General features: G+C 63.2%; 1 protein-coding gene across 5 annotated transcripts in view; it reads left to right on the top strand.

Annotated features, from left to right (window-relative positions):
- The first annotated feature begins 767 nt into the window (after positions 1-767).
- Positions 768-12,105, top strand: part of PLEKHG5 (pleckstrin homology and RhoGEF domain containing G5) — a 43,445-nt gene continuing 32,107 nt past the window's right edge. For 2 of the 5 annotated variants that reach the window (XM_059691429.1, XM_059691430.1), the window contains exon 1: positions 10,679-11,075. In XM_059691429.1, coding sequence (XP_059547412.1) covers positions 10,943-11,075 — 133 coding nt within the window. In that variant the 5' untranslated portion in view covers positions 10,679-10,942. Of the gene's footprint in view, positions 1,110-10,674; positions 11,076-12,105 lie in introns of those variants that run through there. The other 3 variants (XM_059691424.1, XM_059691422.1, XM_059691423.1) reach the window with 3 other exon arrangements.

A 12,105-nucleotide genomic window follows, 5' to 3' on the forward strand; every position in this document is an offset into this window, starting at 1 on the left:
GGTTAATTTTTCTGTTTGGGTCCAGGTATGCGAGCTGAGAGAGGTGCCACCTCCTCTCTGGCTGTCTTGGAGAGTGTATTAGAGAAGGAAAATTTTGCTCCCAGAAAAGGTCAAATTAAGAAAAGAGAAGCCCGGGCCTGGGGCTGTAACTGCCTCTGGACGGTGCGAGCAGCTCCGCTCCCCGCGCCCGCGCCCCTCCCAGGGCCGGGCCTGCCCCACAAGCTGGCTGACAGGCTGAGCCTGAACAGCGGCTGAAATAAACATGGGGCCATCTGCCGTGAAGGAAGGAGCATGTGATGTTCAGGCCTCTGGGAACAAACGGCTTTGCTAAGCTAAAGAGTTCCAAGGTTTTGCCAGGAAGAGTTGGGCAGAGAGGGCTGGGCGGGCGCAGCCTGAACGGAGCTGCACTTGGAGTCCAGTCGGGGCAGCAGGTCCCCTGGAAGTGCCGGCGCTGAGCAAGCAAACAGCTGAGCCGGCGGACACTGTTGGGCCGGGAAGCCGAGGGTTGCCGTGGTGACGGATGCCTCCGCGGTGCTCAGCAGCCTGGCTTGGGTTTTTCTAACACTTTGGAACTGACTTGATCTCCCGGGTGAGCGTCTGCCGGGCAGGGAGAAGCCACCGAACTTGCAGGCCTGCCTCCTCGCCAAGGCGCCTCGCGGGGCTGCCGCCGGGGCTGCAGACACCAGGGTCCCGGCGCTGCTTCCCGGGAAGGGAGGGACCCGAGGCGGCCCGCAGCCTGAGGAGTCTGCTCCAGGGCACGAATGGATGGAAAATCCAAGGGGAGAAAACCACCAGCAGGGGAACGCCGTGCAGACCGCGGCCAGGAAGCTCATACGTTTGAACATACAGCGCCCAGGGGGCCGGCCTCGCCGGGAAGCAGATTGGCGGGGCTGAGGGCCCCTGGGCCTGTGCAGACGGATTCCGCTGGAGGAGCTAAGATTGGGGTGAGGCTGGGAGAAGCCCTTCGCTGCAGAAAGGGACACAGACCTGGGCGCCTGGCACGTGGCTGGAGGGCCGGGCGAGGTGCCACCCGCGCTCAAGCATGAACTCGGTCCTCACAAAGTGCGGGTCTCCGCCTCGCGGCTGGCTCAGCCTCCGTCTGGGAAGCAGTGAGTATGTTTTCTTCTCTCTTGTCCGGAAAGGGGGGTCGATGGCACTGAGCCAGGAGAGAAGCCGGGGGGGCTTGGAGGGCCACTGGGTCCCACGCCTGCTGACTCGGTCTGGACGCTTTAAGAAGCCCCCCTACAGGCTGAGCCGGGATTGTCCTCACTGACCTGGGGGTTCGTGAAAGTGGGGAAGGCAGGGTGGCCCAGCCCGCTGAGGGTCAGCCCTCAGCCCTGACCCCATTGCGAGATGGCACAGATGTCACGGTCTTCTGAGCGGGCAGAGCAGGGAGGCTCCCCCCACTTCCCGGAAGGAGAAAGCAAGGTCTCTGCTGAGGAGCGGCTCCGCTGGCAGGCGAAGGGCATGGTGGGGAGGCGCCCAGGACCCGTCACATGGCCATGTTCTGTGCATCACAGTCCTGTCCCATCGCTAGGTTTTGAGTAGGTTCCCAACTTGGCCTTTAGCTATTTGTAAAAGCGCCGTGAGCACTGGCTGGTGTTGCCAAATGGTTAGAGCACCAGCCCACACACCAAAGGGTCATGGGTTTGATGCCCGGTCGAGGGCACGTACCTGGGTTGCAGGGTTGATCCTCGCCCCCGAAATTGGGGTGCGTGCGAAAGGCAACTGATCAATGTGTCTCTCATATCAATGTTTCTCTTCCCCCCTCTCTACTCCCTTATGCCCTCTGAAAACCAATGGAAAAAATAACCTCGGGTGAGGATTCACAACAACAAAAAGGGCCATGAGACTCCCTGACCCGTCACTGTTCTCTGTGCCGTACGCCATGACGCATCAGAGTGTGGAGTCAGGACTAGTGTTTCTGGGATCAAAGAGCCTTCCAGCACCCCAAAATCAGAGCCCTGGCCCCAGACACCCCATCCCTGACCGCAGAACAATGACCTGGCCCCGGTGGGTGGCAGAAAACGGCCACCGACTGCTTCAGCTTGATTGTGCCTGTGAGCCATTTATTTTTTTGACAAATGTGACTGTGTCATAGCTAATTACTTAACAAATATTTACTGAACACTTTTTTTGCTGTTAATCTTCACCCGAGGATTTTTTTTTATTGATTTTTTAGAGAGAGAGGAGGGAGGGAGGGAGGGAAGGGAAAGAGAGAGAGAGAAACATCAATGTGAGAGAGACATCTGTTGGTTGCCTCCCGCACAGGCCCTGGCCGGGGATCAAACCTGCAACCCAGGTATATGCCCTTGACCAGGAATCGAACTCTAGACTCTAGTGTGGGCCCGACACATGGAGCACTTACTGTCAGGCATTGTATAGGGGTTGGGAGATGCTGGTGAACAAGATAAACGCCCGTTTGAGAAGCTTAGTGACTAATGAGAGATAAGGGCTTGTAAACAGGAATTGAGAGGTGGTTCGTGTTAAAACACAGTGATTGTGGGGTGATGACTTCATCCCTGAATGATAACCCTCTTAGAACACCCATCACGGGGGTTTTCTGCAGCAGTGACATCAACTACAGGGCGAACCGAAGTCAGCTGGGGCGGGGAGGGGGGCTGGGGGTGGGGTCGAAGGCACTTCAGGGAAAGAGGATGACAGGCAGGGGGTCTGTGCGGTGAGATGGGGCTGTCCGTGGGCTGATGTTCGAGGACGGATGGGGCGCTGTGGGGAGGGGGGCAGAGATGGGTGGTGGAGAGGTTGGGGAGCATCTTACTCCATTCAGACTCCACGCCGACGGCAACGAGAACTGAAGGTTTTCGCCGGGTAGGCGGCGTGGTCTGGCTGGCCCTTTAGGAAGCTCCTTTTCTATCGCAGTTTGGCGGGTGGACGCAGGAAGTTTGGGGAGGAGAGTCTGGCAAACACAGAGCTGAAGGGTCAGGAGCCATCACAGGAGCGCAGGCGCAGCATGGGCGTGTGTGCCCTCAGCAGCATATGGACCCGCGGTCGCCAGCCTTTCTGACCTCACGGACCACCAGGGCCGCTGATCTAAACAAATGAAATACACGCACGCACGCGCACACACACACACACACGCGTGCGCTCTCGGTTCTGCTTCGAAGAGCGATGTATTTTCATTGTGAAATGCTCAAACAGTACCTAGAGCAGTGGTTCTCAACCTTCCTAATGCCATAGTTGGAAGGTGGGGCTCATTCACCCAACTTCCCCTGCAGGGAGCAGGCCGAGCTGAAGGCGCGTTGTCTTTAATGAGGTGGGACGGAGGCTTTCCGTGGCCTCTCAGCCACTAAGGGTCAGGATGTCCCCAGGACGTCCTTCACTTTCCCATTTTCCACAGTCGCTCCTGTGATCGCAGCCTTTCAACAGCCGAGCCAGATCACAGCCCTTCTCTGTCAGAGCCTCCAGGGGCTCCCGTCTCACTCACAACAAAAGCCCAGTCTTCACAGGCCCTTCCAGGCCCTGATGCCCTGTCACCTGCCTGACTTCTCTCCTCCCGCCGCTGTTGACCCTGCTCCAGCCACACTGGCCTCCTTGAGGTCCCTCAATAGGGTAACCAACTCATCCTGGTTTTAAAACTGTAATTCCAGCCCTGGGCGGTGTGGCTCAACAATTAGACCGCCTGCCCGTGCACTGAAGGGTCGAGGTTTCATTCCCAATCGAGAGCACATACCTGGGTTGCAGGTTCAATTCCTGGCCCTGGTCGGGGCACATGGGGGAAGCAATCAATGTGTCTCTCACATCGATGTTTCTCTCTTTCCCTCTCTTCCACCCTCCCTTTCAGTCTGTCTGGAAATTAGTGGAAAAAATATTCTCGGTGAGGATTAGCAAACAAGCAAATAAAGACCAAACTGACACCCCAGTGTCCTGGGAGGCCTCTGGGTCTGGAGCAAAGTGGAACAGCTGTCACTTCACCTCGAACACAGGCTGGGCCTCAGGGCCCCAGGACCTTTGCACTTGCTGCCTGAGAGGCTGTTCTTCCCAGACAACTGCCCCACCTCACATCATTCCCGCCTCTGCTCATCATCTTCCTCACGGACCATCCCAAACAATTGCAGGTGCAGATGCAGACACACACAGAGTCGCTCTCTGCCTTCACCCGCTTCATTTTTCTTGAGATACAAATGAACAGGACGCAGTTAGCACCTGTCCGGGACCAGAGGACCCGCCTTCGCTACAGCACCCAGACAGGCTGAGACCCAGCAGCCGCCCTGCCCGGGAGCCGCCTCCCTCGGCTGGGCCGCATCCTGGGCTGGGGGAGGGGGGTCCCCTGGGGCAGTCCGGGCTTCTGCTGGGGATGTCTCAGGGGACGGTAACGATGTTCTTGAGCATCAGGCCCCCCGATGCGCTGGCCGTTTTGGCAGTCAGCTGTCCTGGGGTCCGGCCTGTCTTCCCTGTGGTCAGGAGCCTGGCCCAGAAGCCTTTGTTCCTCGCACAGACTTGGCCCTGGAGGAGGCCCAGCCTCGCAGTCTGTCTGGCCAGGTTTAAAAGGCGGCGGCGGCCGGCGGGGAGGCTGGACCGTGGCCACCGTGCCGCGGCCACAGACAGCGCCGGGGAGGCAGGCCTCCTTCCCCCCTCCCCGACCCAGGATGGCAGCCGGCTGACGGAGCACCGGGTCAAGCCTGGGTCTCCGCTCCTCCTGGCGGGGGGAGGGGGTCCATCTGACCCCAAGCTTGGCGTCCAGGCCTGTGGGCTGCCCTCTGAGCGGGTCCTTCTTGGAGGCAGGGAGCCCGGCCACCTTGGCCTTTGAGGTTGCGGTGGGCCCGGCTGGACCACGCCTTCAGGTATTGGGCAGTCAGCCCTGGCGAGAAACAGTTGGTGGAGAGTCGATCCAAGTTCAAGTCCACAAGCATTCCTCTGGCTCCTGCCCGGGCCAGCGGGGCCTGGGCCTGCATTCGGGGGAGAATGAAGCCAGCAGCTGCCTTCAAGGGGCTCCCAGTCCAGACAGAGCCCGGACCCCGCTGTTCCAGGGTGTCGCCGGCAGCAGAACGAGGGCCCAAGGGCGGGTTCCACACCATTGATCCGCCAGGAGCGGTGGCTGGGGCGGGGTCCCAGAGGGTCTGAGCGGCCGTGCCAGGGGGGTGGCAGGTGTGCAGTCCAAGTAGTGACTTCCAGGTTTGCATGTGAGCTTGATTGGAGGACACTGGCCTCGGTGCCCCCGCCGGAGCCGACCTGAGTGTGAGGCCGCTGCTGTAGTCAACTCAGCGGATCCCACCACAACCCTGTGAGGTCGCCGCTGCCCAGGTGCAGGGACGGAGGCCCAGAGAGGCTAAGCAACTTGCCCACGGTGACACAGCTGGCAGGTGCTGGAGCTGGGATCTGAGCTCAGGTGCCAAGCTGCATTTCGGAGGCTGACGTAGCAGGGGCGAGAGTGAGGCAAGGCAGGGCCCAGACAGGATGGTGGTGACCTGAGCCGGGGCCAGGGCCGGGGCATTCTAGGGGCAGAGCCGAGAATGGTATGGGCAGCTGCTCTGCGGCCAGCCCGGCTCAGGCTGCACCTGTCCTGGGCTGTGGTGGGTGAATGGGTCAGTGACAATGGTCAGGCCCGATGCTGGACAGTGACTGGACCTCCCACCCCATCGTTGCCTGGGTCTGAGCGGCCTGTTGCCTGGCTGTCCCCCACATTCAGGGGAGCGCAGGGAGGCACCCACTTTCCTGAGACCTGTGGCCAGTGGCTTAATGGTCAGGGAGATTGTCCAGCTGGAAGGGCTCCCAGATTCCCAACATAGGAGGGACCCGGGGGGAGGGAGGCGCTCCGGCCTCAAGGTCAGGGTACTGTGGGCAGGAGGGCCACTGACTGGACCCTGGCACCCATGGAACTTAAATACGGTGGCCGTGGAGAGAGCAGCGGGTGACATGGAGCATGGTGGGGAGACTGCAGCCCCTCCCGCCCCCTGCCTGACCCCCAGCTTCCTGTGCTGTAAGATGGCGGTGATCTCACCCTGATCCGTGTGGCTCAGTCGGTTGGAGCGTTGTCCTGTGCACTAGAGGGTTGCACGTTTGACTCAGAGTCAGAGTGCGTGCGGGGGGGTGGGGGGGGCAACCAACTGGTGTCTCTCTAGTCCAGTGGTTCTCAACCTTCTGGCCCTTTAAATACAGCTCCTCATGTTGTGACCCAACCATAAAATTATTTTCGTTGCTACCTCATAACTGTCATGTTGCTACTGTTACGAATCGTAATATAAATATCTGATCTGCAGGATGGTCTTAGGCGACCCCTGTGAAAGGGTCGTTCCACCGTCAAGGGGGTCGCGACCCACAGGTTGAGAACCACTGCTCTAGTCAATGTTTCTCTCTCTCTCCCTCTCTGTCTCCCTTCCTCCCTCTCTAGAATAGAATAAAATAAAAATAAAAAACAGAAAGATGGGGGTGATCATAATACGGCGACAGGATCGTTGGCACACAGGGCCTGGCACACAGGGGGACTGGCAACGTCAGGGTCCCTCCTGTGTGCCCATCAGGAGCCAGAAAACTGAGACAGGGTCCCTGGCCCAGCCGAACCTCGGCGTCTGAGGGGATGGGAGCAGTGCGGGCTTCCCTGCCCTGGTCCAGGGCCCAGGCCATGGTGCTGGGTTATACACGTTCACACCTCCAGGGCTGGGAGGGGGCTGGAAGGGGGCTGGGGGGGGCCTCAGACCAGAAGTCTGCAGGAGCCACTCAGGGGACAGAGCAGACACCTCGGGCCTGGGCCCTGCTGTGCCTGGACATAGACCCAGCTCCAGGGAAAATTTAATGGAAAATAAGGCTGCATGGGCAGCACCGGGCCGTGGGGTCGCCTCTGCCCCCTGCATGGGGAGTGCAGCCGGTCTGGTGGGCTGAGGGCCACAGTAGCCTGGGCTGGGGGGGGGCGGGGGTTGTGGGGAGACGGCCCGGGCTGGCTGAGGCTCAGGGGTCGGGCTGGCTTGAGGCCAGGTAGCTGCGCCCAGATTTCCACCGCACCTTCCACATGGCTGGGCCACAGGTGGCTGAGGCTTTGGCCCATGTTTCCAGTCTCTGGAATGGTTTGCTCTGCAAGGAAGGGTCTGTGCCACCCACACCAGGCCCCACTGTCTACCCCTCCTACCGGTGCCGGCCTGGGCACACGCACTGCCTGCTGGCCGGGCACTGGCCTCCCCCCCCAGGGCCCCAACTGGCTGTGGTCCTGGAGGGTCCTTGGCCAGCACCCTGGCAGGTGGGGACAGAGTCTTCTCCTTCCCCGGAGCTGGGCGGGGGGTGGGCGGTGGGGGGTGGTCAGGGACCCGTCCTCTTGGGCTTGGCTGGCAGCAGAGGCTGGCGGCGGGGGGGGTGGTGTGGTAGGGGGGGTTACATAACGGGCCTCAGGCTGCCTGGCGTCGGCTGGCGTCGGCGCTGCAGCCCCACCTGGGAACACTTAACACAGCCCAGCCGCGAGGCTGCTTCTCACGCGAGCTGGCGGCTGGCACTGGGCACTGCCTGTCGTCGCCAGCTCTGCTCCCAGCCCCCCCCACACACACACAGCTGGCACTCCGGCTGCCCTGGGGGTTCACACAGGCCTCCCCAAAGGTCAGGAGGAGGAAAGGATGTGGTCGCCAGCTCCTGGGGGGCTCAGGGGACCACAGGGTCATGGTCAACCTTGCCTGGGAGAGGGAGTGAGAGGGGCAGGCCCCCTTGTCAGATTGCAAGGACGCCCCCTCTCCCCCCCTCTCCCCCCCGCCAAGCCTGCGTCCCCTGCTCTCTGCCAGGCCGCTGCGAAGCCCGGTGAGCAGGATCTCGCGGAGCCGCACAGCTCCTCCCTCACCCACGCACAGATGTGGAATCGGAGCCTTGGGCTGCCGGCCAGTGAGGACCAGGGAGGGCCCTCAATGGATCCCACCCCTTTGGGAGCTGCCCTCAGGGAAGGGGTCTCCAGGGCAGGTGAGGGGAAGGCGTCTGGGGCTCAGCCAGGTCCCTGATGGCCGTGGCCGTGGCTGGCTGGGGGAGCCGGGGAGGGTATGACAGCGATCCAGGCCACCTGCTCCTGTTCCCCTTTCAGCCCCTTACTCAGCAGCTGTGGGGCTCTCCAGCCTCGGGGCGCTTCCGCCCTCAAGGAAACAGCTGACTTGCCAAGCTCGCCCCTCCTCTCGCCCAAGGCACTGGCCAGGCCCTGGATTAAGCAGCCCCAACACTCCAGGTCCGCATCCCTCTGTCTGTCCGGGTCCCAGCCAGTGGCCTCCTGGCTCCGCTTACAGGGGCATTGGAGGCAGGGCGACGGGGCAGGAGAGCGGGCCTGGGCCCGGGAGGCGGGGCTCCCAGCTTGGACCATCCTGACCACCTCAGGCCTCGGGCTGCTCACCGGCAGTGACTGTCATCGAGGCCAGGCCCTGTGGCTTGTGCCTGGCACCCTGTTAATTGTGGGTAAGTTACCCCCCACTCCGCCCCATCTCAGCCTCTGCACCCCAGTCCTGGGATGACAGTTCCTGCCTCATGGGCTGACGTGAGGGTTAAAGGAGAGAACGGATGAGCGGCGCTCAGCATGGCCTCTGGCCGGTGTCAGCGTAGCTGTCATCACTCTGCCCGCGGGAGCTGGGGACACAGCAGCACGCAGGTCAGCCATGCCCACCTGCTGTCTCAGCCGATGAAGAGACCCCAAGTCTGAGCCGCGCCGCCAGCCGGCAGCCCTTGGTTTCCTGGCTCCCCCAGCCCCGTGAAGGGCCTGCAGGCCGCCCTGTGCATGTGCTCGGGGAGGAAGGAGGGAGGCGGGGTGAGGACCTCCAGCCTGGACAGAGGAGAGGGGGCGACTCTGTGGGAGCCAAGGGGACACCCAGGCGGAGGACTGGCCGTAGCCAAGGCGGGGCGGTGGGAAGCAGGAGGCACATTTGGGGACAGAGAGAACGGGGGATGGGGCTCATGCGCTGCGAGCGGGGGAGGGAGGGCACAGCTGGCCCCTGTCGCTGGGTGTATGCAGGGGGCAGGGGCTCCTTGTGTCCACCCCAGAGCTGAGGGTGGGGAGAAATCATTGCCACCACCCCACCCACAGGCGAGGCTGCACTGGGGCTGGCTGTTCTGAAACCATAACCCAGAGCGGCCCACCAGGCCCGGCACAGAGGCGCTGGGCTGGGTAACTCCGGGACCACCCCCCACTCTGCAGCCCTGGCCTCAGGTGGGTGGGCACTGAGACGAGGCCGTGGCTGCTGGGGACGCATTGCCTCACTCCCCAAGCTCGGCCTGACACCCTCACACTGGCCACTTGCCCGTGGACATGAGGGGGGCACCCCCAGCCTCTGGTGAGCTCAAGCCCAGGCCGAGTGGGTGCCAGGGATCAAGGACCAAGGAGCCTACGTTTGTCCATCCCTGGCTCTGAGCCTGAGGAGGAGGGTAGGCGGGCATATGGTTTGAATTACTCCGCTGCCTCTTGGCATCTTCGCCCTCAGCTAGGGGTGTGCAGGCTGCCTAGACAGCCACCCACCCCCTCCCGCCCCCGCAGCCCCGGGCGACCCCCCTGGAGGGCAGAGCCCTCTGCTGCCAGCTCTCCCCGCCTGGACCTCCTGCCTCCCTGTCGCCAGGCGCCTGGTAGGTGGGGTGCTCTCCTCTGCCCCCGCTCGGCCCCCAACGCCAGGCTAGCTCCTCGGGGCCTGGCAGGCTGGGGGGGTGCAGAGGGTCAGACAGAGGCGGTTCAGCAACATGAGGCCAGGCCTCTGCCCTCTGACCGCCCAGCCCCCTCCCCTCGGTGGCTGCCCAGGCCCCCAAGTTGGCTTTGAAGCCAGACGCTCCTGGGTTCAGGTCCAAGTTCGGCAGCCCGTTCGCTGAGCCCGTTGGTTTCCTCATCTGCGCCACCGGACAGTCCTGCGTCCGTGGGGGACGGGGGAGTGGCAGGCCGGCCTTCCTGAGCACCAGGGCAGAGGTCTCGCCCCAGGGCAGCCATGAGTCTTCATTTTTATCTTTTAACTAGATAAAAGTTTGCTGTTTTTACAAGGTTTTGGAATAACTGGACTGGTAACTCATTTTTTGCATAGCTGGACTTTTTATTCTTCTGATGATTCTTTTTTGGGTGGCTTGTACCCCCCAAGCTCCTTCATCCACCAGCCCTTCCGACCCCTCCATTCCCACCCTGTGCCCACAGTGCAGGGGCACCGCAGCTCTGTACTGTCGGTGCCAGAGGCTCTGTGCAGGGGTTCCGCCTGCCCCGGGCTCCCTGCACGGCGCTGCCTTTGGTGTGGGTGACGAGTCCAGGGAGGGAGATGGGTGGGGGGCAGCCGGGTGAAGTGTGGCCAGCCTAGGGAAGGGAGAGGCCTTTGACAAGAGCCCAGAGGGCAGATGCTGGGCTCACTGGCAGCCTGAGGGCAAGGCCTGGGCGGCAGCTTCTGCCCCCTGACCCCTGAGGCCTCCTCCAGGCCTTTGCTCAGAGGCGCTGGGACGCCTGCCTTGAGCTTCCCAGGGAGGGTGCCTGATGGGGCAGCGGAAGACAGCTCTGGGGTCACACCCTGGCACCCTCATGGTGCTTCCTCTCCTCATTGAGAAACCCCGCAGGGCTCAGCCAGGGCTGGGGCTGGGGTCAGAGGTCAGGGCCAGGGGGCTGGGATTGCTCCTGGGGCAGCACATTTTTCTCCTCTGAAAACTTATCTGAGCAAAGAGACCGCGGAACAATCGCACTCTTTTCCGGCCTCTGCGTCCCCAGACGCCAGCCCATCCCCTCCATGGGGGCTCCGAGGGGGCCGGGAAGTGGAAATTTGTAAAATGTCTGTAGGAGGGGAAGAAAGGCGCTTTGTGTGGGGCCGGCCGGGCCATTGGTCAGCTCCGGGCCCCCAGCCGCTCCCAGCCGCTCCCTCCCCGGGGAGGCCGAGCTCGCGGCCCCAGGCCGGCCCCAGGGTCCCCACAGCCCCTCTGCAGCCCTTGTGCCCACGGCGTCCAGGCCTCGGGGACCCAGGTCCCCGGGGCCGCGCGCCTCTGAGGGCACGGGCCTGGTGGGGAGGCCTGGCCGGGCCCCGGCATGTTCCTCTACTGGAAGAAGCGGGGCGCCTATGAGCTGGAGGCGCTGCCCAGCGCCCTGGCCGGGCTGGAGCTGGGGGCCGTGGAGCGTTTCTCCTGGAGCTCCACCCTGGACATCATCGAGGACCTTGGGGGTAGGTGTGGGCCCCTTCCCAGGGGGCGTCAGGGCCTCCCACCTGGTCTACCTGGCCGCCTCCCTTTGGTCGGAGCCTGCGGCTGGCACCGAGCACATGCCGCTGTCAGTCACTCGCTCAGCAGCGTGTGGGGACCAGAGCCCCCCCTGAGAGCCGCTGCTGGCGGAGGAGAGGGGGCCCAGCATGAGGACCCTGAGGGCCTCGGCAGCCGGGCGGGCGGGCAGTGTGGGCCCCGACGGCTGGGCTGGAGCAGGCACTGGCTTCAGGGCTGGGCTCTGCCTCTGTCCTCCGTTGCCAGGCGACGGGACGAGGTCTTCTGGGCCGTTTATGTCCGAGGCCCCAGACACTGGTCCTTCCCCCCCAGTCCCTTGCAGCCATGGGGGTAGGTGTCTCATTCTCCCTCCTGCAGACAGAGGTGAAGGCCCTGGAGGGGCAGGACAGCTTGTGGGGACGCTGAGGCACACAGACCGCATGTGGGTGCCGACCTGGCCTTCTCGCAGCCGTGAGAGGTTGGGAAAGCCGTGTAGACGATGCCAGCGGCGCCCTGGGGTGGTGAGAGGACTCGCTGGGGTGACACAGAGCAGGCACAGTCCCTGCGGGATGTTGTTATTGCCAACTAACCAGCGGCCCGTGACTCGGGTCTCTCCTCCTCTGGGGCCCCAGCCGGGAGGAGCAGGGGCCTCCCCCGGTGCAGCGTCCCCCGGCTGGGTGGGCCCTCCTGACCCTCCCTGCGGACAGAGGGGCAGACAGTGACGAGTAGACAGTGATGGGGTCCCCCATGGAAGGGCACCGCATGGGGCAAGGGTTCCACAAAGCACAGGAGGGAGCCCCCTTCTGCTTCCTGTCTCGCAGCCGCAGTGGGTGGCGGGCACAGTGCTCACAGGGCCCAGGGGCACCGGGCACCTTCCCAGGTGTGTGCAGGGGGCTGAGAGGGCAGGACTGTGAGGAGGAGCCGTGACGCTGGCAGGGCACGGAGGAGGGGCACGGCCGGCCAGGCTGCGGAAAGCTCCCTTCAGGAGCAGAGGGTGGG

Source organism: Myotis daubentonii, chromosome 3 (genome assembly GCF_963259705.1).
Source record: "Myotis daubentonii chromosome 3, mMyoDau2.1, whole genome shotgun sequence".
Lineage (NCBI taxonomy): Eukaryota > Metazoa > Chordata > Mammalia > Chiroptera > Vespertilionidae > Myotis > Myotis daubentonii.